The following is a 27,482-nucleotide window of genomic DNA, read 5'->3' on the forward strand; positions in this document are numbered from 1 at the left end:
CAAGACAAATATGCTTTTATTCAACTCTCGCTTTGTTTTTATTAGAAAGAAAATATGATAATTTTATTCCAACACAAGCAAGTTGGTGTCAGAAAAACAAGTTATGCTGATGAGGACAGGCCTGGACCAGCTTGAGAGGGGTTGATTTCACAGTTGGAAAGTAGAGGTTTCTTCTTTAATTGAACCTCCTACCTAACATAGTCTATGCTGGAATTATTTAGGAGAAGAAAAGCCAGTCGACAACTGGTTATAAAATAAATCGGGCACAATCACATAAGTCATGTCTGCATAAATTACCCAACCAGCCAAACAGCAGTGTGTGACTACATGTTTTCTTCTTTGTCGTTCCGGAGTCCCACACGTTCCATGTTGAGCCAAAATATTTTTGAGCTTCAGCAGAGCTGCTGCAGTACTGAACTCCACTGCATGTTATTCCAGCAAAATCAGATGTTCTCTGAGTCGGTGATGTTTCCAAACGCTCCAGCCGGGGTGAGTGACTCAAATCCATTCACTTGAGACTACAATGAGCGCTCCATCCAGTCAGGAAGGTGCTGATTTAAACCTTACCGGAGGGAGGTGTAATTGTGGGTGTGTGCATGTGTGTGTGTGTGTGTGTGTGTGTGTTCAGTCAGAACAAATTTTCGGTCTAGGTGAGCTTTTTTTTTTTTTTTTTGTGGAGATTGAAGAGATTAGATCAAAGCCATATGATTGTTGCTTTCTCAGCTCTCAGTTTGTGAGAAGAGTGAAAAGGGACTTAAAGTCAGAGAAAGTAAAAAAGTAAAAATCCTGAGGTGTAAGGGAAATGGTTGAGGGGTTAAGTGAGGGGGGGGCGAGGGAGGGGCTTTAGATTTATAGGACACTGAACCTCCGTATAATGTTCTGACAGGCAGAGCCACACTCGAAGCTTCTCCTTCTAACCGGCTGCCATCGTGGACATTTTACTGGTGCTCTCTTGAGCATTTGAACATTTGCATTTCCAGTTTTAACACAGAAGAAGTTCCGTATTAAATCTTCTGAAAAGCAAAAGACTGCCCGGGGGGGCTCGCTGCATGCAAATCACGGATGAACTGAACACAACTGGAGAACGGCAGCCGAGCGGCCCCCACGCCGCCGCTCCTCCTCCTCCTCGCTGTCGGGCCCGTTTGCACCGCTGGCCCAGGCGTCCCCGTGTGGGTTGCTCTCTGGGGGACAGAGGGGGGGATGGATATGCTTTTAAATGTTGTTGTTGAGCAAGTGATTTTAGTTCAGTGATTCAAACTGACAACAAAGGCGGCGACCCGGAGCGTTTGGGGGCGATTCCCTTTGACCGCGATCGCCTGCTCCCCTTCATGGCCGCCGGGCTGTAGAGGTCAGTCCAAAAAGTGTGCGCGTTTTTTGCTCATCGCAATGGGAGAGAACATATGTGCTCAAAAGTGTGTGACTCCGGAACGCCAAAGTGTGTTGTGTTTGTCTTGGTTTGTTTCCTTGTCAGAATGACCAGGCTCTGCCCTCTAACATCATGGTTCTTTTTTTACTAAACAATACCTCGCAACCTTTTGTTTGTTTGGCTGTTTGTTTTTCAGCTCTCTTCGCCTTAACTCACAGAGTAGCCGGGATAAGGTGCCAGCCCCAAGGTTAGCTCCACATGTTTTTTTTATTTATTTTTTTAAATAATCGTATTAGACATCGCTGGCGGCACATCCTCTGAATCCTGGACCCAATCACTCATTCATAGAGTGAAGCCGTCGCCCCGCTAACCCCTCACGCCCCGTGTTAGCGGCCATCAAATCTTCCCTCCAGCCCCCCGGAGCTGTGTCTTAACATGAATAATAAATAAATAAAGTTTTTTTTTTGTAATTTACTAACCCCCCCCCCTTCCCCTCCCCCTGCTCCAGTTTTAATGTCCGCCGTCATGGTGCAGTGTAAAATCCCGAGAATTGTCCTGCGCATGGAGATGCTCTGCTCATGACACCACACAAACATCCGTCCTATCGCCATGCCAACGTCCTCATGCTTCATCCTCTAGCTGGTCAATTGATGACATTTTTCGCTGCATGCAAATTAAACAGGATTCAGGCTTAAGACGCACAGGATGGTTCTGCGTTTAGTAGCCGATGTAATAAGGATTGACCTGTTAATCAGCTGAACAATTCAATTCTGGTGGACTATTTCTCAGTAATTCATGCAAATAGTTGTTTTTTCAAATGTACTATGATTGTAATTTGATTAAGTGACGACTGAGTGTTCATGGAGAGAGGGTCATACGTGCTATGTTTGGCCGTCCAGCTGCCTCGAACCATTTCAGTTCCCCGTGTCCTCCGCTGTGCTCTATGAACAACATTTTCCCGGATCTCTTTCGGCAGGCAAGAGGCTTAAAAATACCCCCGGAGGCAAAGCCTGTTGATGGCTGCCGCTGATCCCGCTAATCAAGTCTTCCCCCATTTAGGAGGATAACAAAAAGCCCTCCACTTGACTTCCCTCCAACTAACAACATCACAAGCTTCATTAATTTTATCTACTCACCAGACCAAGGTCTAATAAACTATTTTCCATTTCCTCCGCAAAATTGGGCCATTTTTCATTTTGTAATTGTGAACATTGACTGCTCGGTGTGTTAACACCCCGGCTCATATCACAGGCCTCGCCAAGTGGGCTGACAATTCTTTCTTTCTGTGTGATTACACAGCCAAATAAAGTGGAATGAGTGTGGCGACGCTATCGACTCCAGCTGAAGGATTCCTCACATCCCTTTAGTGCTTTTGAATTCCATCTGAACAATGTTACCGGCTGAAACCCGAGCAGCTAAAGACGTTCTTTCACGGGTAGCCCTGCATGCTGCATGTAGCTCAATTCGAAAAGTATTCATTTCAAATTAAGAGTGAACCGCTAACCTGGTCATCTTTTAATTCTTCCACGGAAATGAACTGTAACCGGTGAAGTAGTAGCAGACTCGCCGTTACAGTTCTTATACTTCACAATAAAAGCACCGCACATATCAGATTTGCAGATGAGAGGTGTCCATCGGCGCGGGTGTTACCACCACGCAAGCACACCCTTTCAAAATAAACAGCAATGTTGGTGTGTTACCAATTCTCATGTTTCCTTTCTACACACAGACACACACACACACACACGCACACACACGTAGGCCTTTATCCCGCCTCTTCCGCCACCGTGAGAATTAAGTCCTCTGATTGCACTGTATTATGACGGAATTAATGAAGCTTCTAGTGAAAATTAGCAACACTTGACTGAGACCTCGTGCATCAGACTTGCATTCGCAGCAAGCTGCAGCAAGCACAATGCGCTGAGCAGGGTAACAATGCGCACTCAGTGAAGTCGTGCATCTCCCCCATCGACCACGTTTCTCTACGCACTCTAAATACTGCACCATCTGCAGGGCAGCTCTTTGCCGTTCATTATAATATTCTATTTTGCTGCTCTAATCGTTTCAGCTTCAGTCCAAGAGGGACATTGGGACATGGGGATTTTAGTGCCGCGTTTTTCAAACCAGGAACTAGTGGCCTAGAGTTAAAAAGTCAAATTTTGCATGACCTCACACAATGTGAGAATATATAATATCATTAAGGACATTGACAAAAGTATGTTATTTTGCAGGAAACGGATGCTCTCCTACTCATTAGTCAACGATAACAGCATTTAATAATAAATAACACATGAATGAGGCGTCTGTGTTACTGCTGTAGTGTGAAGTACTGAAGGAGCAGTAGGAATAAGTGCGTTTCCATTCTGATCTGCAGCGAGTAGTCGCCAGGACGCTGCACTGATCTGTCTCTTCCTCTTTGAATCCTCCCTGAACAGCTGTGTGCCAGCCGGGCTGTAAGCACGGAGACTGCGTGGGACCCAACAAGTGCAAGTGCCACCCTGGCTTCACCGGCAAGACCTGCAATCAAGGTGAGATCTCGCTCATGACTTTTAGACTATGAAACGATGTTTCTTTGCGGTTGCATGTGAATATCTGTATATGCTGTTACTGTACTAAATGTACTAAATGAGCAGGAGACATAATAGTAGGACATCTTGCGGACCCCCCATTCAGACATGCATATTTTTCACATGACAGCCAAGTGAAGGAGAACGGCCGCCTTGAGCAATTGGCAAGGTAACCATTATTTACCGCGTCCGGATCTCCACCGCTCAAGCCGAGCGTGTTTAAGTTGACAGTAATGCAGCAGACGCTGGTTGGCCACCAGCCCAAAGTAGTAGAGAGAGAGAGAGAAAGTGCTGGTTCAGCTCCGATGGAAATGAGTGGTGAGGCCTTATTGAATAATCCTGGAGGTGCATTCTCTCCTGTGTAGATAACATCTCAATTACTGACCTGAGATAACTTGGCTCAGCCGAGTGCAACCAATGCAATCGAAAGTGCAGTAGAATTCCAGTGCAACTTCCACATTGACGGATTGGACATGTTGAACGGCTTCCCAGCTACTTGATGTGCATCCAAGCAGCCGGGAAATACTTGTGGAATTCACGCCCTAAGATAGGAATAGGAGAGTGTGTAATTAAACAACAAGGGTTGAGGAGTTGGTGGGGCTCGGGGGGGGATGGGGGGGGGGGGGGGGTGTTGAAATCCTTTCCGGAATGTTCCAAATGACTCACCCTGCACTTGGAGACTATAGGTGGCTCCTGTCTGCCCGTCCAGACGTCTGTACTTTGTCTTAATCTGCAACAAAGGGGAAAGGGAAAAAAAAGCGTCACGTATCCAACTACAATAGACTTTCGTTTCCACTCATTCAGACCGACTTATCTGACAAATGCGATTCCAAGGCCTTTCAAGATGAAACTGTACTTTCAAGTGTCCATCGAAGCCCCATTTATCCAATAAGCTCTAGATGTTTTACGGAGCTCTCTGTCTTACTCCGCTTTGAGTGCCAGACATGCCCTTTCAGCCTATTCAGGGGGGAGATGACCTTGGATTCTGTTTTGATCTGGCAGATGCTTCGTGAACCAATTTAATTATTTGCCAAACTAGAGATTAGATTTTTCTTGACGCGTTCTAATGCCCTACGTCATTAATCTCGACCGGGGGGGAAATTCGTGGCCGAGGGCCGCTCCCTGACTCGGCTAAAGGTCGAGGGGGGTCACAGCGATGGAAAGCGATACAGCGTGATACAGCGATCTAAGCCGAGCTCACATTACAAGTCCTGTCTCCAAGAAACGCTTTGTCGTGAGAACACGCCATGCCGTCACGCCAGGTGTTGTCTTCAGCGCCATCGTTCGCTAGTTTAGTAGATGTGTCTATTTCATATAAATAAATTGAATCATTAAAATAATGTGAAGCATGTTGAAGGTTGGTATCAAATTGAGCAACTCCCCCACGTTGCCCAATTTAAGTTAATTTAAAAAACTACAACAAAATTCATGGAATCTAAAATGTATGGAGCACAAACAAACATCAGTAGTGGCACCAAACGCAATGCAGAGTAGATACTGTATTGATCTTACCGCTCTACCGAACCAAAGACATGTTTTCCTCTGTCAAAATGTTAGTATTCTTATAAGAGATTTATTTAAAGACTTTTGGCTCTTTTCACTTGTCAAATAATTTCACCACAATGGTTATTTCTCTTTGATTAATTTTCCTATAAAGAAAATCTTAACACCTGTATGCGTGTCACCTTCAGCCTTAACTTCACAGGTACTCAACTGTCAAGATTAATAAGCACTACTTTGAGGATCTCTATCCTTTTCACAAAGAGCTTCCACTTTGTTGCTGATGAAAATTGGACCTGTCACACCGCATTGTGACGATGGACGAAAAACGCTATACGCTGCACAAATAAACTCATTACAGGGATAATCTGTTTATCAGTGCGGCAGAACACCCCACTGCTGATCCAATCATTTTAATAAGATGATTATTCTGTGCAGGTGGATTTAATTAAGTGTAGATGACCCGACGCTATAAAAAGACTCTGCTGGAGTATTGGCATCAGAAGCAATGCGGCTCTAGCGTCCTGCAGATGCTGCTTTCTTCTTTTTCATCCTTTTCTGTCCACCAACTATACAATTAATTCCACTTCAAGTTGAAGAAAGTCTTTATTGTCTGATTCAGAACGTTTGGAACGGGCTGATTGCTCAGCTCACGACGTCGCTGCTTCCAGCTTTCATCCCCGAAACGGTATATTTTCCACACTGCACTTGGACCCTCATTAATACACCTGTCATGACAAGGATGCATGCCCTAGCAATTACTGGTATACAAGTCAATCGGGTGCTCAAAGGAACACTTGTAAATGTCCTCAGATCAGTTAAGTCCCTCTCCATTGCAAACGGATAAGCCGAATATATGAACAGTTGTTGAGATAATTACTAATCAATATTGCCCACAGCTGTCTGTGTCTCGGCTGTCTGTTTTTGGGTGTATGGGGCGAGTGATGAAATGTTATTCAATTGTAAAGTTACAGTTACTACTGTAGCTGGCGATCTGATGAACGGTTGACATGTTTATACATACAGACACAGACTTATTCCGCTTTAGTTGGATTACGGGTATCTGGACCTTTCGTGGTGTGAAGGCAAAGTGTTGTTGCTATAGAAACAGACGCCGCTCTGTCACCATTTTCCTTCCTTTCTGTCCGCTATTAACAGCTGCACGTAATAAGTACTGCATCCACGTCACTATCATGGGAATGTCCCTCCCACTTATCTTCTCGTAATATTTGACCTTAACCGACCTCCTCAAGCAGGAAGCAGGAAGTGAAATAAGATTGATAGAAAGGATATTTCTGCTAACCTGGCGATTGTCATGACACAGATATTTTAACAAATGTCTATGGAGAGGCAACGTTCACAATACAACACACTGTAAGTACTGGCAGTATCTCCTCATACTAAGAGCTGTCTTGCAGAACGGTCCTCTATCACTGAACCAATGAAAATATATGGGACGGTGTCACATTGCTGCAGACAGGAAGGAGATATCTGGCAGCAGCTTTAAGATTTCAGCACATTCCTTGATTGTGTTGACTGATTGTTGTAATCATACCACTAATGTCATCACCCTCCTGCAGATTTTGTTTTCATCATGGTGCAAAAGCTGGGTTTTATGAACAGCCGCGTCCATAAACTATATGGAACAGATTGCATCTTATTATACATACCGCATGATGTAATCTTTGGCATTTCACTAACATTTATTGAGTCCCAGGGGTGTTGGTTACACATCGCATCAGATAACCGTGCACAGTTTGTCACTGGGGCATATTTGTGGCATTATACCATGGCCTCATGTTTCAGTAAAGCTTTTCTGTTTCACAATTGCATGGGATCTGTTCGAGTTTACAAGCATTTTGAAGATATCTTTACTTACTTAGTCTGTGTTCAAATTACATGCAAAAGTGGCGTGACTCCATATGTGACACGGATCAGATTGGGTTTGTGAAAATTCTGTGTGGACACAGAATTTTGCTTTTTTCGAATCTTGGCCCGTGGTCCTAAATCTGATACGTATACGATTATTATTATTATTATTATTGTTTGGGTTTAAAAATGCACTAGATTTAGCATTAAATTAATTTAAATAACACCTTATTTCCAAAAGAGATTAAAAGAAATATGTTTCTTATTCATGTTCACCTCATTCAACTACAACAATAAAGAACAATAAATGCAAGCCATGGAGTTTGGTAACATGATATTCTGTGTGAATTATTCTGTGTAGCTACTTAAACAGGGCGCCAATCCTCTATAGTGCCTATTTTTAGGTCAATTCTGAGGGAATTGTTTCCTTCTTGGGAAGAGTGGGCTTGCATTACTTTGCAGCTTAAGTTACCGCGTCCTTCAATAGGGCTTGAAGGATGGTCAGAGGTAGCTGCATTACCTTCCTGTCACTTAACAATAGGTGTCGTTACCTGACTGCCGAAGGAGAAGTTACCGGATGGATGGATGGATACGCGCAGAGGGGAGGGCCTGGAACTCTTGAGGCTCATGTGTGTTTTGTAGTGAAGCAGTGATAACCTGTAAGCCCTGTCTACCTTACCAAATTACAAATTGAGACGGGATCTTCCGGGAGACACTGTAATATTCTTTGCAACGTGGGTGATCCAATGTCACCCACAGAGAAGGAATGCAGAAAAGGAAAGGAAAAGAAGGAGACATTGGATTCCTCCAGGTCTCCTAGAACTTTTCTGATACCGAAGCCACATCCAGTTCCCACACATGTAATCCTCTTTACCGCATAATGCTCCTCTTTACTTTCCAGGAATGTGGTGTGGTCGGAGGGGTTCTAATCCATCGGTTGGTGCTTTTTGTTCTAACTTCATCTGTGTGTGTCTCTCTCTCCTCTCCGTCTCCACCCTTTGCTTCCTTAACTTCAATCGAACCCCCTCTCACCAACTCCCCTCATCCCCTGTAACACATTTCCCCTTTTTCTGAAGAAGAGCCGGACTATTTAACCCCACCGGTGTGGGGCGGTCGCCTTCCTATCTTCCTTCCCGCGGACCGTCAGCCGGCGAGGGTAGTAATGGAGGGTGAGATTCGTCGATCGACCTCTACCCCCCAGCACCTTCTCCGCTTCCGACCCATCTCGGCAACATGCATGGTGCTGCGCTGTGCAAACTGCAGAGGAGTAAATGTCCCTCTAACTGTTTTTCTAACAGTTTCCTGTACACGCTGGCAGACGAGACGCCACCCAAAAGCAGTTATCGGCACAAATGCCAAGCTTGTCACAGTCTTCACCGCTTTACTTCTGCCTCTCCTTGTCTCACCCTTTAACCTAAAATAACAGTTTCTCAGTACAAAAGCAGTCATAATTGTAATTATTTCTCTTACTGCTTCTTCCCTCTTATTTTTTTTAGTAGCTGAAAAAGAGCTCTTCTTTCCCTTTAAAACCATCACAAGACATGGACACGGTGGGTCTTCCAGTGCTGCCATAAAAAAAGGCCTAGAATCCGAACCCGGTGTTCTCCACTTTAGAGCCCAACACATCCCCAAGAAAAAGCGTACTGCTAATCTCCCTGTGATAGTTAAAGGAGCACGTCAAGAATCAGTGGAGATGGTGAATCGCTCCACTTTATATCCCTTCGCATGCTGTACATCTAACACTCTCGGGTTTGTCGCTTACTGTTTGAGCAGCGCTGGGCCCTGGGACCGCGTCGAACTGTCACTTGGTGGTCGTGTCTGTTCAGTTATCTTCGTTTTTTTCATCTCCGCGTCCTCTGGCCGTTTTTGTCCCTTGCGTCCTCTGTTGATGTTATCGGTTCCTTCCTACATGGAGGAGGAGGCGGCCCTGGCTGTGTCTTGTGTCTGGCATGTGCCGAATGCTCAGGGAGCTGTCTCACAATGGGACTGTTTCAGTAATCCCCTCATTTACATTTTTAAGCTGTTTTTTAGTGCAACGAGTGAGTGGAGACCTGCGTCTCTGCCACGCGGGGAAAATACAGTGTTGCTACGGTTTGGCTTAATCACAGTAATGAAAATGCCAGTTTTTTACTGTGAAAACCAGGCAGGGGAACAAGGTTGATACCTCTAATTAAAATAGCAAAGTATGTCTTGAGTGTGCTTGTGTTGTGGACATTATGCTGAAGGAGGCAGCTGTAGGGCTCAGCTTGGTGTCTCAACAAGGACATTTTGACTTAGTTTGTTTTCAAAAACAATTAAGAAGAGAAAAGGCTTCAAAAACCCATCAGCAGAGAAATTTCCGTCAGAATAAAAGACAAAGATACAGTTAGATATTCAAATAAAAGCACATCTGTCATACAAAAACATTCATCATGCTTGTCCTCGTTAGAATCTAAACGAATTGACGTGTTAATGTCTGCTCCTTGTTATCCATTCTCTTGTATTTAATGACAGTGGCCCTATAAATGTTTCACTGTCTTGGCCCTTATGCATAAACTACATTCACAAACCGCCCCCTGTGCCTCCGGAGGAATTTATAGTGATGGAAAATGACATAAAGCCGTGTGGCAATTGGTAGGATTCAACAAGCCCAAATTCCAGCAGCGACCAGAAGGTTCCATAAATAGAAGATGGGGGCTGATGTACAAACCTGGCATCTGCTCCATCATTCATCCAAATTAATCCCTGGTATCTGTTAAATGGAGAAGCCGTGTGGCACTCAGAGAATGCACCCTGCATGTGTCCACCGAGCTAAACACGGAGCCGTTTACAGTGCGGTTGGCCAAGATGAAAATGACCCCTCATGTGCTGTACAATGACACAAAATCTATCTGTGAGGATTCTACCGCGCCCAGAAACAGGAGGATATTTATAGCACAAGTTATTCATATAACTTAAAGCCTGTGTCATCATTCCTGTTTGTTGGATTCCTCTGTAGTTGGATTTCGGGGTTTAGCCCTAATACTCCCAATGGACCCCACACATACCGTTTTGGGGATTTAAGAAATAAGTGTGTGAGATATTCACTTCAATCAATACCTGTTGTCTCTGTTCATAACTATGTTAACCCAACCCACCTCATTAGAAATAATATTGAACCAAAGCCAACAGTGGTTTTAAATTATTTCAGACATAATAGTTAGTTTTATTTTAATTTTTTTTTAAACATTCTGAAAAAACAATCATCCCAGTTGTAACATTAAATTAATTCTAACTGATAACACTGAGAGATTTTGTCCGATATCTGAACAATATCAAGACTCAATATTCATTAATCCTAAAGGTGTGTGACACATTCTAGATCCTTTTAAAATATTTGTAAAAGTAAGAAGCATCAGGAACGCATTTTGCAAACTAGCCCCATCACTTCTCAGTGATGTTCTTGGTTTTCTTTAAGAGAATCAAAAAGAGGTTTGAAGAAAACTGTTAATGAAAAGTCTTCCTCTCTGTGTCACAACAGTAAATCTGCAGGCGATAATCTCTGTTAGAGCACGAGAGAGAATCAAAAATGTACTTAAATGAGTCCATTTGACTCAAATAGAAGAAATACAAACTTGTTCAATGACTATTACTGGTTGCTTTGCTACAATTTGGATGTTGTGAATGTTACTTTAATCAATTACATTGTTTAAAACCAGCGTCCAGTGGTTTCTACACTAAGAAGTAAACATGTTCGCTTCGTCGGCTCAGCGTGGGCGTTTTTTCTGAAGGACACGTTGACCTCTGCAGCAACTGATCAGGTTTAACTAACCACATCGAGCTTGTATCCATCCCATTGAGGTGCATCACTAAATCATTCCACACCACGGCCCCGGAGCTGATATACCAAAGCAGAGCGAGGCCGTGATTCATGTCGTTCCATGTGTGGGACTGGAAAGCTGTCGGGCCGATGGTTTGCTGCAGTCTTATGAGCGTCACCTATCTTTCAGTCCGAAAAAATTGGATTCAAACGGAATCGAGAGCATGAGTTCGTTTATTTGATTTAGTCGCCATAAACCCTTCAGAATGGGGACACTTTGACTTGTCGCGGAGCAGAGCGCACACAGGTGTGTCTCATAACATCAATGGTGTCTCTGTTCCATTTAGGGGCACCGGTAAGTTATTCCTGCGAGGCAACGTAGACCACACCAGGAAACCTGGGGGCTGCAATACGTGAACGTGGTGCTGCTGGCAGAAGGGTTTAATGACTTGAGTTTGCATAAGCATTCGACAGGTGTTGAGCTCAGGGCATATTCTCTTCTCTCAGTCAGCAGCATTTTCTTATTCATTTTCCCTGGCTGCCGTGAGTGAGTTTCCTCTTCTTTTATCCCGCATAAAAATACAGGAACTGTATGTGTATGTTGCAGCTACAACCGCATGAAGTCACGGTGAGTCAGAGGCTGTAATGGCGTCTTTTATCGCTCGCAGGTAATGGGCAGGTTGACGGTTGACGCTGGCTTCCTGTTAAATCATCAAAGGGGGAGGTTACAGGCCTGTCAGAACATGGCACTTCCTCGAAGCGACCCCCAGCCCCTAACAAAACACACACGCCAACACACAGACACACAAACCCCCAAAACGTAAATGGATGGGTGAGGTTTGACATTACTGACCTCTTAACCTTTGCCCTCGGACTAATTTCACCTCTGTGTCGCTCTCTGTCCTCCAGTCCACTCATGTTGTCTCCCTCCTGTCTGCAGACCTGAATGAGTGCGGGCTGAAGCCGAGGCCGTGCAAACACAGGTGCATGAACACATACGGGAGTTACAAGTGCTACTGCCTCAACGGCTACATGCTGATGCCCGACGGGACCTGTGGAAGTGAGTTGGCCCCTCACACACACACACACACACACACACACACACACACAGAAGCACACCACATACTGTTGTGAACATTTTGAACAATCTTTCTTTCGCTACGTAGCTTGGATATGCTACCGTGAAGGCTTTCTTCGCATCACTAAACGTGTATTATTTTGAATGCCCGTGCTGGGCAATGCTGACGTGACGTATGTTCTCTATTAGAAAATGTGCTTTCCCACTAGTGCGAGTACCTCTGACAGCAGCCTCGCAGTCCTTTGATTGACTGGTTTGATCAAAGCCCCGTGTTGATCTGCTTCATTTTAGCAACTGCAAAGTCTAAAGAAGCCCCCTGAAGAACCCTTTTCAGAAGAAAAGGACTAACCCTTTAGACCCTTGAGTGAACATGAATTTCTTATCAGTTGCCCTGAGGTATTGCACAGAATGGGAGTTACTGCCTGTACATGTCTTGCTGTAAATCCTGTTTCCCACCTGATAACTATTTTCTCTCCCTCTGGAGCATGGCGTGCCTCCCAGTTGTCCTATTTTAATTAGTTATTTATTACCAGAAGGAAATACCTTTATCCATATGTGAAGTCTGGAATATTAACTTCTTAGAAATCTAACGCTATTCCAGGTGCTGTTACGTGACGATAGCTTGATGGCGTTAAACACCCTGCCGCTGCTCTTGTCTCAACTTCTACTGCTTTGATCAATAGATCACTGTAGCATTTAATCAGCCCGGCTTTGCCTTAGTCATCAAACTGAACTCCGGGGAGCTCGCGGCAGCTGAAGTGGCAGCGGCAGCATGGAGCCTCACTTTTAATTTCCTTTTTAGGGTCCGAAAGTTATAGAGCTGAAAGAAAATCTGTTCCATTATATATATATATATTTTTTTTAGTCCTGATCTGCCTCACACATCTGCCCCACACATCTGCACCACACACGCTTTGATTTGTCAGGAGTCGGGTGGGATGAAAGTGGCTGGGGGAGGATGGCGCGCAGACACAGAGCCACCAGCGCAGCGCAGGAACCTAATAATGGCAGAGTGTGTGTGCGTGTGCTGTTTTTTGTCATCGCCACCTCAGGGTGTTCGCAGCTAATAATCGGACAGTGGCCTGGCTCTCCCATAGTGGTTTGAGGATAACGATAAGGGCGGCTGTGGAAGGGATAGAAAATGAGCGCGCCCTCTCTCTGCATGTGTTAACGTGTGTTGTGTTTCTGTCGTGTAAACCAGATGCTCGCACTTGTGGCATGGCCAACTGCCAGTACGGCTGCGAGGTGCTGAAAGGAGAGGTCCGATGTCAGTGTCCGTCGCCGGGGTTACAGCTCGCTCCGGACGGAAGAACCTGCGTCGGTATGTGTTACTCTCAAAATACGAATGTCGCCACGGGGCCGGAAAACCTGAGCCGTTCGGTACGTCTGCCGACCCTTAAGCTGCTGATGTAAAGCGCCGCAAACACAGCCTTCTTCTCAGCCCTTCAATTAGCTGAGTGGTAATGTTTGGCAGTGAAAAAGGGAATTTTAATCCATCCAAAAAATATTTACCAATAGGTCTGCTTAAATTAAGGGCCGCAGCCCTTCAACACACAGTGTCAACCAAACGGTGACTTCATTGCACTTACTTTCTCCAGCTTTTACAGCAGCAATGAGATCAGAGGAAGCCCAGCTCCGGTCCTCCTCTTCAAAACAAGTTAGCGGATGGAGGGGCAGTTGAGGCAGTTAACCAGTTAACCTGTGTCAGGTGTAAATACAGGCTGTTCCAGACTGGACTGTTTCCTGTCTTCGTGTCCCAATGGGGGGGGGGGGGGGGGGGGAATTTAAAGCAGGACAGACATAAATCATGAAAAAGGATGGAGGAGGGGAAGGAACGGTTTCTTGCAGCAGGTGTTACAGCTGTTTAATGGAATGTTTGTGGATCCACTCGAAGACGCTGTTTTATGGAGAGTCTCTGGTTCTATGTAATGTAACCAAAGAGATGATTGAATAGAACCTCCATCACCAATTGACTTGTGACATTAACATGAATATAATGAAAATGCAAATGTAATGTAAGTTAAGGATGAGACAGCCTTTTATTTTGGTGCCTCTCAGAGAAAATGCTTAATTTGTCAGACAAGGCTGATGTTTAACAGTTAATAGGTGTAAATCTGATGCTTAAAGATCTCCAGCTCTGAAATAATGACAAAAACTTTCTTCAACGCCAGATGTAACAATGATTAAAAAAGCAGCCATTTGTCAGCGGTGTTTTCATACATTTTGAGACAGCGACTGTCTTTTTGTCTGCACGAGTGTGTTATGTAAAATACAAAAATTCCCCAACTGCTCTTTCAGTAGCTGAATAATTCAACTGTTGGGCACTAAGTGTCTTGCTGATGAGAAGCAGTTGTTATGGGATCACCGTTAAGGGATAAGAAAGCTCAGCCCACTTACTTCACTTGCTTGTTTTCCCAGCTGGTCCAGGTGTCTTCGTGTAAAGATCCTTTCACACAACAGTCCCTGTGGCACCGCGCTGCCTCAGCTGCATTATGCAGAAATAATAAATGATTGATTTTTAAGTAAACGTGTCAGCCTCTCTGTGTCTAAATATTAATGTCCACATTCCTGCAAAGGTGATCAACAGATCAGTCTTTAAATAATGAAACAAGGTGTTGTGTATTGCATTCTGCTCACTGAACAGAATACATAATGTGCTTTGTTCATAAATGAATACTAACCAGGGCAGTTGAGCGAAGTCTCCTGATGTGAATAGAGATGTTTCCCTTTTTTTTTTTTTACTGGACGTTTTTCATGGCATTGTGTAATTTTCAATGCATTACGTGCTGTAGAAGGCCAACTCTTTAGTGGGAAATGATGAATATGTTATGTTTGATTTAAATATTTTCTTCTGTGTATAACCAGCGTCCTTTTTTTTCTCTTGCAGATGTGGATGAGTGTGCAGCAGGGATAGCGGTGTGTCCTCGGTTCAGGAAATGCATAAACACCTTTGGTAGCTACATCTGCAAGTGCCACGAAGGCTTCGACCTGCAATACGTCAACGGGAAATACCAATGCACAGGTACCTTCACAAGGTCGCCACAGTGTGGCTTTTACAGGTAGAACTTACAAGGATACGTGCATGTCTTTATATGTATATGTATAACCAGTAATGTCAATACTTTTACGGATGCAGATGCTTTTTTTTCACATGACACTGAGGGAGGCAAATAGAAGGCTAATAGTACTTATAAAAATAAAATATATACAAAACAATAGTCCAGGGCCCATGTATGTGGTGTGCCTAGATGTTTATCCTTTTACTTCGGAATCTCTTTTTAAATCTTAAAAAAAAATAAAAACAGCTTCCACTCTGAGGATTCTTTCTCTAGCATTCACAGAGCAATCACTTTTTCATTTAAACGCTATTGTTAACAATACCTTTGACATAATGTTGTAGCTCTCCTTGATGGGAATTGCGAAGCCTTATCCTTTGATGTTTTGTGGTTATATGAACATGTTTTAATGTTGTGTTCTGACCATTTTTCAGATGTGGATGAGTGTTCTTCGGGTCAGGGCCACTGCAGCAGCTTTGCCTCCTGCTACAACACGCCTGGTTCATACAAGTGCAAATGCAACGAAGGCTACAGGGGGATGGGCCACAATTGCAAACGTAAGAATTGAGAACAAACCCCGTGGCCCTGATGCTAACTTTTGCAAAGAGGGCCGGGGCCTCACATATTGTTTGTTTTCTTTGCCTGTGTTTTAAAAAAAAAAAAAAGCCATGAAAGCAGTAACATTCTCAGCAAAGAGCCGGGACTGAAATTCCTTTCTTTGTAATGGCTGTCAGTCATCACTTAAATCCCCTGCTCTCTTATCACATGCGCCCCTAAGTGACCATTTGCTTTATCCAGCCCAAAAAAAAGCTCAGTTATCCTCAAATGTCAATTCGTAGCCTAATTTTGCTTGCTCACAGTTTTTAGTGCAAGCTCCGCGAACAAGAATGTATTTAGTCTCCACAGTCCTTTAATCATTTAATAGACACAACTGGTGCAGCAGTCCGTGGAGCAGAGGGGAAGCCTCTTGGCGTGGTACGCTGCACTTATTTTCACCCCGTCGTCGTCGTGGGGGGGGGGGGGGGGGGGGGGGGTGTGAGCCACAAGTGCTGGAGGAGTCGAGTTGCAATATCCTATTTGTGTATCGCATATCAAAGTCGCCTGCAACTTGAGAAGGCCAATACCTGAGCTCGGACCTCCTGCCTTTGTCCACTCTCATTCCTCACTCATGAAACCCTCATGAAGCCGCCGCCGCCGCCGCCACACCTGACCGACCCCCCTCAGTCTCCGTCCCCATCCCCGCACGAACACACGCATGCTTATGCATAAGCCCAATGGCCTTGGGCGCACAAAGAATGGCTAATCGGGAGGAACACATGGACCAATAAAAGTCACTTTCAGAGATCAATATTGATTTCACGAAAGGACAAATTCACTGAAGGTGGGGATGTTTTTGTGAGCGAGTTGGCATCCAAACGTCCTTCTTTCTCTTTTCTATTTACAACAATATCCACAAATGTATTTATTAATGAATGCTATCTTGCTTTTTTTGGCCTCTCTTGTGTGAGCTATTGCTTCAGGGAGATTTGAGACACACCATTTTTTTTTTGGTTTTGAATGAACTTTTAGTTAAATCGGGTCTCAGTCTCAGTAGACTCAGCCCGACGGATTATTGCAGTTACTCTACAACTGTAGCCGTTAACATTTTAGTGCTGATTTGTCAGTCCCGCGTCTGCTTTCTCTTGTTGTTTCAGCCATTCCTAAGGTGGCCATTGAGCCTGCGAGACCAGACAAAGGGCCTCCGAATCACCACAACAGCATCCCCGACGTGGATCACAAACGAACCACCACCACTCTCCGCACGCCAGTGACTCCGAAGAGAAACGTGCCAATCTTCCCCAAATCGACCGCCGCCACGACGGCCGCGCCCGCGGCGTCAACCAAAGCGCGCCCGCCTCCAAAGTGGGTCACCCCGCCCCCACGCAGGACGGCAGTTCCCACCCAAAAGCCCCACGTCCCGACCAGGAAGCCAGCAGCACCTACGCACAAGCCCCGCGTCCCGCCGAGGCCGGCGGCGCCCACGCGGCGCCCGCCGCCACCGCCGCCGGTCACGCCCGTGGACAACACCATCCAGAAGGAGGTTACCAAACAGAGAGGAGATGTCCACAGTAAGACTTTTACACCTTTACACCCTTTTTTATCTGATACTTTTATTTATGTATTAGATATATATACGTGCCCGATGGGAGCAAACCTTTAAACCTGTATTCATTTATTTCAAATTATTTGCACAGCTCTGACACATCAGCTCACATTACTCCCCACAGAGTTGATGATTAACCCGCAGGTGAACTTTTGCCTACTTACACATCTTGGGGGATACAAAGCATTATCATTTACTTTGAGTCGTGTTTCTGGCAAGCTGACAGAACCACTCGCTGGCCGTATGAGTCTGCTTTTTGGTCTTTATCAGAAGGGGAATATCTGGCTCTGCTCAAAGCTCCATTCGTTTGACTGGCTCGGTGCCGACTTTGTCTGACAGCTGTTTGATACCGAGGTGGTGTGCAGCGGGCGTTTAAGGTTCGTTCAACCTCAACCCGCTGTTTGGTCTGAAAATGACAAAAATAAGAATGATGAGAGCAAACCAACCAACCGTAGTGGAAAGACGCTTGTTGATATTCATTCATTCAGTATTTATTTGCTTCATAGTTTAAGAAACAGCTTAAGAAACATGAGAACTTTTCTGCAGTTTTTAAGCATTCATCAAACAAAGGTAAACAACTATTGTAATAACATAACAAGAGCCCGAAATAACAAAAAAAAACATATATATATATACAGAAGAATATACACACACAAATCTATTATAAGTGTTTTAGGTCATTTTACAGGTCTACCAGCAGCAGGAGGGAAGGACCAGTACAGAGCAGTGCATACAGCAGTTGGCAGTTAGTTCCCACACACACACTTTATATTCTAGCTTACAATATGAAAGTGTTAATTGTTGAAATCAAAGATCTTTTTTTTTTAATCAGACCAAATGAGTGCAATGGGAGCTTTGTTTATTAATGCTTTTACGTAGTTGTTCCGCTGGCATACTACTATGATCCCAATTAAGCTATTGCGATGTAATAAGCAGTCCAATGAGGAAATAGTGCCCATCTGCCCAAGATGATTGAGTAGTTTCTCTAGTTGCCGTAGTGGAAAGTAAGAACACTTTCCTCTCACGGTAATGATCTTTTTTTGGCTTCGGTTAATAGAGAAAAATGTTCTGAGCTGCACTGTTTATCCACATTTTCAAACGACACACCCTGTCTAGCAAGGATCCGTGACAGCAATTACATCCAAAAGGCACCATCGCTCTTTTACTAGTTTGATGTCCTTAATCAAAACTGAATTACAGAATTTAATTATAAAAAATGCTGTAGTAGTGCCAGCTGATGGAGACTTCTCTTTGAAGCCAGGCACTGCAATTATCTATCTGCCCGCTTTCTTCTCCCGGTGTGGCGCGGTGCTGTGGAAGTTATCGCTGTCGCCTCACGTCAAGAAGGTTCCTGGGCTCGAGCCCGTCCAGGCACCTTTCTGGTTGGATTCAGGCTTCCCCCCCCACAATCCAAAGACACGCGCTTGGGGGTTTTGAGAGCGAGTGGTTGTCTCTGGGGAAGAGTCCAGGGGGCACCCGGCCCCTCGCCCGCTGTTAGCTGGGGTTGGAAAGCTCAAAGAAACTAAGGATTAGAGGTGTAGAAGATGATGGACTGACTTTGATGTTTCAAATGCATGCATCAATAAATAATGTGATCCTTACCTTGTGACTTGGTTCAGTCACATCTTATTTTTCTTTCCTTTCTTTTTTTTTAATCTGGTAGGTTAGGTGATCTATCTGCAAGATTTTGTATAACAATATTTAAAAGGTGAGACTGGTGAAATTCTATATTCTTCAAAAGATTCCATGAAAAGACAGACAGAGCACCAAAGGCATATTCATCCGCAGCATAAATTAGTTCTTCAAAAATCAAAATAGCTTTAACTTGAAAGTCAGTCAGACAGTAGAGAAGTTGGAGTATTAAGCTATTAAGTATTAAGACTTCGCTTTGCTGCTTTTGGGATTTGTTGGCACAAAATAACGTGTGGTTTCAGTAAATTTGCATATTATTATGCTTTAAAGGGGAAAATGTGACTTTTTTAGTGCTTCTACACGTTCATTTGGATATCTGGCATGTCTACCGACCCCAAAACCCCCCAGGAATTTCTTATGGTTCTTGATGCTTGAGTGACTGCGAATGAGCTTCCTCAACGTTCTCTGGTCACCATGAAATGGGAGTCCCTCTTACATGGCCTCGGTAAAATGGGCATTTGATGGGTCTTTTAATGTAACAGAAGTGATCCTTGGATTGGATTGGATTGTTCAGTCCAGATGCACCAACAGTATAATTTGCACAAAAAATGGCAATTGAACATATATGGGTGAGTTTGTGGCTTGCTTGCTTGTAGGCACAGCGAAAGCCAGTGTTCACCAAACCCGAAAAACCTTGAGATTTAACAGCAAAGTACAGGATAATAGGTGAGATGCTGTGGTTCCTGTTCACCTGGCCAGATGGCATCTCATAATTTGAAAAGGGAAAGTGGAGAGACGATTACATTAACACCTGTCTGCACTGCTTGAAGGAAACATCAATCTTATACTTTGCATCACGGCAGAGACGTTCTACAAATCCGTTTCCTGAAGATGGTTTGAATAATATCAGAGAGGGAGGGAGGAGAGACACTGCTGAATGATTATTCAGGTAATTAAATGGAAATAGGAATCATTTGAATAAGATCCTCATGGCATAAAGAGTGCCTCAGCGCAGGTGTGCCCTGAAGTCAGGGCACGTCGCGTGTCCAGTGGAAACCTTGAACCCTTTTTAAGAAGTAATTCTCTATTTGGGGGAAATATACTGCTCCAATTAGATGTGAAGATTCATCCTGAGATCAGTATCGATCCCCTCCTCAATTTTCCAAACTGTAAATGTTTCAACATAGTTGTTGAACAATTACATTACATGTCATTTAGCTGACGAAGCGACTTACATTGCATTATAACGCATGCTTTACATATTGCCTGGGGAGCAATTAGGGGTTGGGTGTCTTGCTCAGGGACACTTCGACGTGGCACATGGGGCAGCCGGGATTCAAACCGCCAACCTTGCAGCTCCCAGCGCATCACACTTCTCCATGCGCCACCATCGCCCTTTCTTTGCAGGGTCAGATCCCTCCGCCTGTCAGTCTGCCAGGTGTTTGGGAAGGGGGGGTGGGGTGGGGGGGGGCACTAGGAAGTCCGGGGCACTAACCTTTCCTGTCTGGGAGCTTACTGATACTTTGTCTCATTAAGATCCACTGACTTCGTCTCATATGCAAATGTGCAAATAGTATACAAACAATACATTTGAACGTACGAGAGACCACCTGTCAGTCAACATCCGTTTTGGCAGTGTGACCCCCCCCCCCCCCCGCCATTAGAGAAGGGAAGGGAGGCTATTTTAGGGCTGACTGAGTGCTGTATTTACTGTGGCGCCGTGTGGTGTAACAGCAACACCTTTCAGCCAGCCGACCAATCAGCCTTTTTTTAAATTCTTTTTTTTTGTTGTTGTTGTGATTCATATTCGACTCTCCGGCATTCTGACCATGCGCCGTGTCCCATTGAACGTGCTCGGCCGTGGACCTGCAGGCACTAAACCAGGACATTGATTCATCCTTCCGGAGTCCTTGTGGAGTAATGAAACAAAGCCACACAATAACCACGAGCCGGGTGAGGAAAAAATACATCAATCCTTTATCTGAACCTGCGTCTCCCCCCCCCCCCCCCCCTCTCCCCAGTCCCCCGGAACCACGGCCACAACACCGTCCTCGGGGTCGACTTCGACATCGAGCTCGGCAACACGGCGGATGAAGCCAAGGACGACCCAGGTGAGCGCGAGACATTTGACGGGCATTTTGTACGGAGGCCCTTTAAAGGATGAACGAACGGGCCCCATTTCACTCGGGCGACAGTGACTGTCGAATCCCGTAGTGGTTGCTTCCCATAGGCCGCGACGTTATACTGGGACCAGATGTGTTTTGATAGGCCTTTCACCCGCAGGTAAGACACGCCATCTGGTCGGCATCCATTGAAATAATGGCGCACAGCTCAATACCGCCAGATTTTTCCACTTTTCGCATTATGCTTGCTTGATTGCCTGACTGAATGATAAATTGGGCATTTTGAAGTACATCGTGAGTTCCATAGTACTCAGTGTAAAACGCCTTCTGTGAGCACGCGGCATTTTGTGCCTTATGTTTGTCTGATGTCATCTATTAATGTTAATGGTATGGAGAGTATATTCCTTAATGGTTTAGTTATGTCTTTGTATTGATGCATTCTTTTTCTGAAAGCGCTTTCATTGGCTCAATGAAATGAACTTAGAAGTGTTTTTTGGAAACCTGCTTTGGACTAAATGAATTCATTTAAATGTTACTGTTATCTTCAAACCAATTTGTAGTGCAATGCTTGGATGATGCCGCAACTGCATTCCTGTCACTGGGAGAAAGAACAGTCATGACGTGATTTGCCTGCCTTTTGTAACTTAAATATAATAAGTTGTATGGGTAGAATCTCACTCACACACACACACACACACACACACACACACTGATTTCAGCAATTTCATTCACTTCCTAATAGTTTGAGAAGATTTGAAAAGATTTTAGCAACTCAATTTTTTATGTCCCCAACCATTTCCACAAGTCCAATATTTTTTACGTTTCGGATCATCAGAAGACGCCTCCACTGTTCTCTTGCTGCTCGTGATGCTGCAGTCACACAGCAGCGCTCACGTGAGGCATTGCAGGGAGCCGAGTGAACGTGTGTGTGTGTGCGTCCTACAAATCAGTGAAAACGTGTGTGTTATTATCTTCAGAGTCGGGGTATCTGAGCTGCTCCTTCGATGACGGTCTTTGTGGTTGGATCAGGGACAGGGATGGAGACCTCCACTGGGAGACAACGCCTGACCCGTCAGGTAATTGAAGGGCCCATTGTGACTCACACACTCTTATGAGGACATCTGTTTATTCTAGTCATTTAATGGAGTTGAGAACACCGGCACACACACACTATGCAAACGCACACACAGTCAGACGATGTAAGCAGCTCCGCTTTGTTCCGCTCGATTACAGGTCAAGACGAGAGGGACTTGAGGGAAGTTGTTTATCTTTTATGCGGATTAGTGCTTTTCTCTCTCGCGAATAAATGAGAAACGGATCACGCAACCCGTCAGAGATACCTGTGGCTCACATGAAATGGGAACACGAGACTGTTTTTCTTGTGTTCCAGAGGAGGGGAAAACGTGATGGATGATGTTGGGAGGACTCATTAGACACGGTGTGAAGACTAAACAGTCTTTACACCGTGAAGTGTGCTGGCTCTGTTTAAGCAACACTAACTACAACTGGCTCCTTCTGCCAACTGGCTTGAACTTGCATTTACTGGTGCGTTTCCAGACAAGTTTGTGCTTCCTCATTAGGGAGAAAATAAAGATTTCTACCCAGACCTTCACGTTCCCTAGAAAATCATTCACTGTAAATCATAATCTGGGACCTGGAATGAACAATTTCATTGTTGAGTAGCATGTAGTAAATATACTATGAATGGTATTTGTGTCTGTCTGCCTGCACATGTCTTTTAATGCCATTGGAGGGGCTCACAACATGTGCACAAAAGCCTGTGTGGCCCACGGATACGTATCTTACCCCCTGTGGTTAACACCAGCCCTACACAGATAGATGCATCAGCATTAATCAGCTATCAACCAGAGGCGCTTTGACTATATAGCTCTTTTATTACTAACTAATACATGAATTAATGAAAAGAATCCTAGCAGCCACCGGCAAACGGCTCTACTTTGAGGTGACAAAGTATAAGTGGGTCAAGTCTTTTTAAAATATCCATTTTTTTCTTCGGTATGCAATTGTAAAAAACTTGTTTTTCCAGACACACATGTCCCACTGAATTTTGCCAGAAAATAAAATACAAAAAATAAGTCCAAGGTCAGGGCCAAGGTGGAACATTCGTTTTCTAAAATAGGCTTCAATGTTGCCTCCTATAGACTGTGTTCTCCTGTGTGTTTTTCATTTTTTGACTGTGTTATATAATTCACATCCGTAGGGGGAAGGTACCTCACCATTCCCGAGACAGGCAACAAAAGGACCGGGCGAGGGGCCCGGCTGGTCCTCCCCCTCAACCCTCCCTGGAACGATGGCAATCTGTGCCTGTCGTTCCGGCACAAGATGGCGGGCCACCACGTGGGAATGCTGCAAGTGTTTGTGAAGAAGGGAAAGCAGTACAGCCCGGCGGTCTGGGGCCGGACCGGTGGAAACGGGTGGAGGCACACCCAAATCACACTGTGGGGCACAGGCCTGGAAAGTGTAAGTACACAGTAAATACTCAACAATTCACTCATTTTGGAAGTATGTCAAATGTGTGTATTCCTGTTAATGAATAATAGACCAGAGCAGCAGTCTGCTGTAAGATTGACACCCATCCGCTTTGAGTGGAAACGCACGTCGGCAGCATTGTGTGTTGGTCATAATAACTCCCGTGCACCTTGCTGCGGTTCACCAGGTGATTCTCAAGGGGGAGCGAGGGCGGGGCCGCATCGGGGAGATGGCCGTGGACGACATAACCCTGAGGAAAGGCTCCTGCACAGAAGAGCACAATCTCAGAAGACTCTGACCGACGGAACAGAGAAAGGCCGAAAGAAAACAAGAAGGGAACCCATCTTTAAGAGAACTGACTCTATTGTGACCTCCCCTCACTCTGTCCGGCCTCTCGCTGACCCCCACTCCTCCTCACCCCTTTCAGCCATTCTGTCAATGATATCCAACAGGTTGTGTGTCTACAGAACAGCGAGTTTCTCCTTTTTTGACTGTCCATGAATCTAAAAAAAAAAAAAAACCCTCTAACTCCATAACCCTTGTTACCATAAAACCTGCATGATCCAACTTTCCATGGAATTGTCCTCCACCTAACCCGGGCCTGGCTGCCCTCCAGCTACTCCGACTCCTCCTGGTGAGAGGATCGCCTCGGCCTCGCTTTGATCCTCCAGCCACCAGCTTTTGCTTTTTATTTGCTGGTATACATTTCTTAGAAAAAAGTATGGAAAAAGACCAATTGTTAATGTCAGACTTTATTTGTAGACCCAAAGTAAAACCTCCACCGGGGAGTCGATGTAGCCCTGCCCCGTTTTGCAGCACAGCTTTGAATGAAAGAAGTTATTTGTCACAGTGTTTAAAAGATCTGAGGGGTTTCAAATTTAGCACCTTTTCTACCACGATCTTTTATTTAAGCCTCCTAAAGTCATTTGATTCTCTTTTGTTATCTTTCAGATATTCAAAATGTTTCAAATAGAATCTGTGTGTGATTTCGCAAATCAACACTTGTTTCTATTAAACAGTATGTGCTTCGTTATATTAAGTGCAGTTTGTTATAAAAACAATACCAAGACATTTTTAGGCTTTCAAAAATTGTATTATTGTAAATGTAGTTGTGTGTACATACTCTGAAAAATCCACAATCCCATTTGTTGTGTGATTTATACGTTACGTGAATTCATACATTGATATTAATTGGACTTTAAAATAGTTGGTATATCAAATTTTACTGAAAGAACACGTATACAGATTGAAACCTTATGTTGTGCAAGGCTGTGTATATCAGTATCAATGTGTTGAAATGCTCTGTCTGTAACTGACAAATCACATAGTTGCATATCCTATGCTGTGATGATGAAGGGCATCGGCTGGAATTTCAAGGTTTTCTGTATGCAGGGGTTCATCCACTAAATTCAGATGTATCCACACCAGTATGTAAATAAAATAATTTGACTGATATTTTGTGAATCTCGAGGCGCAATTATTTTCTTCCTATTCCAGTAGCTGAAAGCAACGCAGTGAAAAATAAGTCAATTGTGTTTTTTCTGAAGGTGTCCTTTTGATTGTGGAGCTTTGCATTGACAAGCAGGTCCCCATATTGTGTCTCCTGTCAACAGGTGGCATTTTTACAACATCACAGAGGAAGAAGTGAAAGAATAGAACAATTTGATTAAGGTTTCACGCCTTGTATTTTGGTGATGATCAAGCAAAACTATGTTTGTGTAGTTAAAGCTCAAAAGGATGCCTTTAATGAAACAATGCCGCAGATTTTGAAACTATCTCTGTTATGATCAAAGTTTCAAATCCCAATCCGTCTCTAACTTACATGAGTGGAATGACTTCAGTTAAATTTATATGACACCAACACAAAATCTAATTAACACCGCTTCCCAACATTTGTCTCCAATCACTGGCTCTGCTCTATAAAGTCCGCTTTGCTTTATTTGGCAGTTTGGAACTAAAATAATATATTACTTCTAAGATTAATTTGATGAAAGATGATTTATTATTTCAGCAAAAGAGACAGATAAAAAAGGGTATTCATAGTCATTTGAGATATTTATACAATGGCGATGGAGCACAGGCTGCCTAGGTAGACGTTCACGGGCACACTGGAAGCGTTATGAAGGACTCAGTGCAGGGTTTCTGAGTTACTTCAATATCAACTGACATGCGGCTTTGGAGTGGCATTTCTAGGGTTGTGGGATTAAGGGGGAAAAAAACATTTCGGTGCTCTCTTTTGATTGTTTAAAGTGTCTCAAGGAAAAATACATCTCCAATGCCATGAACATGTAATGAAAAAAACATCCTACTGGAATATCAGAATGGAATATGACAGTCAAAGTATAGTAGGGCATAAAATACCATGGTTCAGTGTGCCATCAAAATGTCACTAGTGTGAGAAATCATAAATAATAGTATAGTATGTATAAAAGAATATCAATTAAAGTCAAAAAACAATTTTTATAAAATCATTTTATAATTATAGTAGTAATTATAGTTTGCAGTTAAAATGTCGAGAGATATATTAATATAGTTGCCTTAAATAGTTATTAAAGTCATAGTTTGCATGTTTTGAAAATTCATACACATCATGCAATTAATATTTTGTATAGGGCCGGGACTCGATGAAAAATATTAATCTAATTAATTAGAGGCTTTGTAATTATTTATCGAAATTAATCGCATTTTAATTGCATACATATTTGACCTGAGAACAGTGAGAAGTAATTTTTTTCACATGGATTTTTATTTTTGTTCAACCAATTCCAGCAGACATGTGTAGAAATAGCATATTTAGAAATATAGTACTTTCAGAAATTCAGGTAGCCTATAAGTAAGTAGACCTTCTGTAAACTAGGTTTTTTTAAGTAGACCAATACTTTCAAGTACATTCAGAACATTGGTTATTTTTTCAGACGTGGTCTTAGTTACCCTGGTCCTTAAACCAGTCATCTGGTGCAGTGTGGGTTGGGTGTGGGTCCTTGTACTCGGGTCGGGCTAACGTCCACGCTAGCTGCTAATTGTTTTGCGTTGAGGTGATACTTGAGGCTCGATGTGAATTCCTTGTTGCATAGCTTGCACACAACCACGCTCTTATCGACGCTTCCATCCGTGTGTTTATTATAATAAGATTTCCCATTCACGGGGCCACCCGACACGGTCTCGTCAGCTTCTTCGTTCATGTTCACTGTGGTTGGTTGTTGTCTGAAGTCATGAACGCTAGTTGGTGCTCCAGTATAATCGGTCCTCCGAAACTCATCCAGTGAGAAACGTTCCGCGGTGCAAAAAATAAGTGTAAAAATGCGTAAAAAATGTTTAATGTGTTATTTTTTGTGTAATTAATTAATCGTAATTAACGCGCTAAAGTCCCGGCCCTAATTTTTTATAAAACATATAAATCATAAGAATCAGGAAAATGCCTTAAAAACATTATATTATATTCTTAGTCTGTCCCCAAGTTTTTCATCACACCACCATGCCAAATAGTCAACAAAATTCTTGAAATAAAAAAACCCCAATTATCTCCACCATCTCTAAAAAACACACACACACACACACACACACACACAGAAAATGAATCAAACTCTGTTCTAATAACGTTTGCACTTTTGATATTAGATCTGTATCAAAAGTCCTGTCACTGACCTGTGATGAAAGACCTCCCGATATCTCAATTTTCCATCCAGCCAGCATATTCGGGATCAAAAGGGCAAGCAAACAGGCCCCTTATTAATATAAACAACCATAGCAAAAAGAAATCCAAAGGCCAGAACCAATAGATAACACAATTGTGTGTATTTGCCAGTATGTCTGTGTTTGTAATTGTGTGTGTTTTCCTTTGTGAGGTTTCACATGTATCTCTAGAAGGGTGACAAATTAA

At 43.7% G+C, this 27,482-nt stretch overlaps 1 protein-coding gene across 2 annotated transcripts in view; it reads left to right on the forward strand.

Moving 5' to 3' along the window:
• Window positions 1-25,057, forward strand: part of npnta (nephronectin a) — a 33,006-nt gene extending 7,949 nt beyond the window's left edge. The window contains exons 3-13 of one of the 2 annotated variants that reach the window (XM_037472318.2): window positions 1,563-1,613; window positions 3,802-3,894; window positions 12,021-12,140; window positions 13,360-13,479; window positions 15,046-15,180; window positions 15,649-15,771; window positions 16,909-17,322; window positions 21,011-21,100; window positions 22,090-22,188; window positions 23,334-23,593; window positions 23,790-25,057. In XM_037472318.2, the coding sequence (XP_037328215.1) occupies window positions 1,563-1,613; window positions 3,802-3,894; window positions 12,021-12,140; window positions 13,360-13,479; window positions 15,046-15,180; window positions 15,649-15,771; window positions 16,909-17,322; window positions 21,011-21,100; window positions 22,090-22,188; window positions 23,334-23,593; window positions 23,790-23,900 (1,616 nt within the window). In that variant the 3' untranslated portion in view covers window positions 23,901-25,057. The remainder of the gene's footprint in view (window positions 1-1,562; window positions 1,614-3,801; window positions 3,895-12,020; window positions 12,141-13,359; window positions 13,480-15,045; window positions 15,181-15,648; window positions 15,772-16,908; window positions 17,323-21,010; window positions 21,101-22,089; window positions 22,189-23,333; window positions 23,594-23,789) is intronic. The other variant, XM_037472319.2, reaches the window with a different exon arrangement.
• Window positions 25,058-27,482: the final 2,425 nt, after the last annotated feature.

This window comes from Pungitius pungitius, chromosome 9 (genome assembly GCF_949316345.1).
Source record: "Pungitius pungitius chromosome 9, fPunPun2.1, whole genome shotgun sequence".
NCBI classification, from domain to species: Eukaryota; Metazoa; Chordata; class Actinopteri; order Perciformes; family Gasterosteidae; genus Pungitius; species Pungitius pungitius.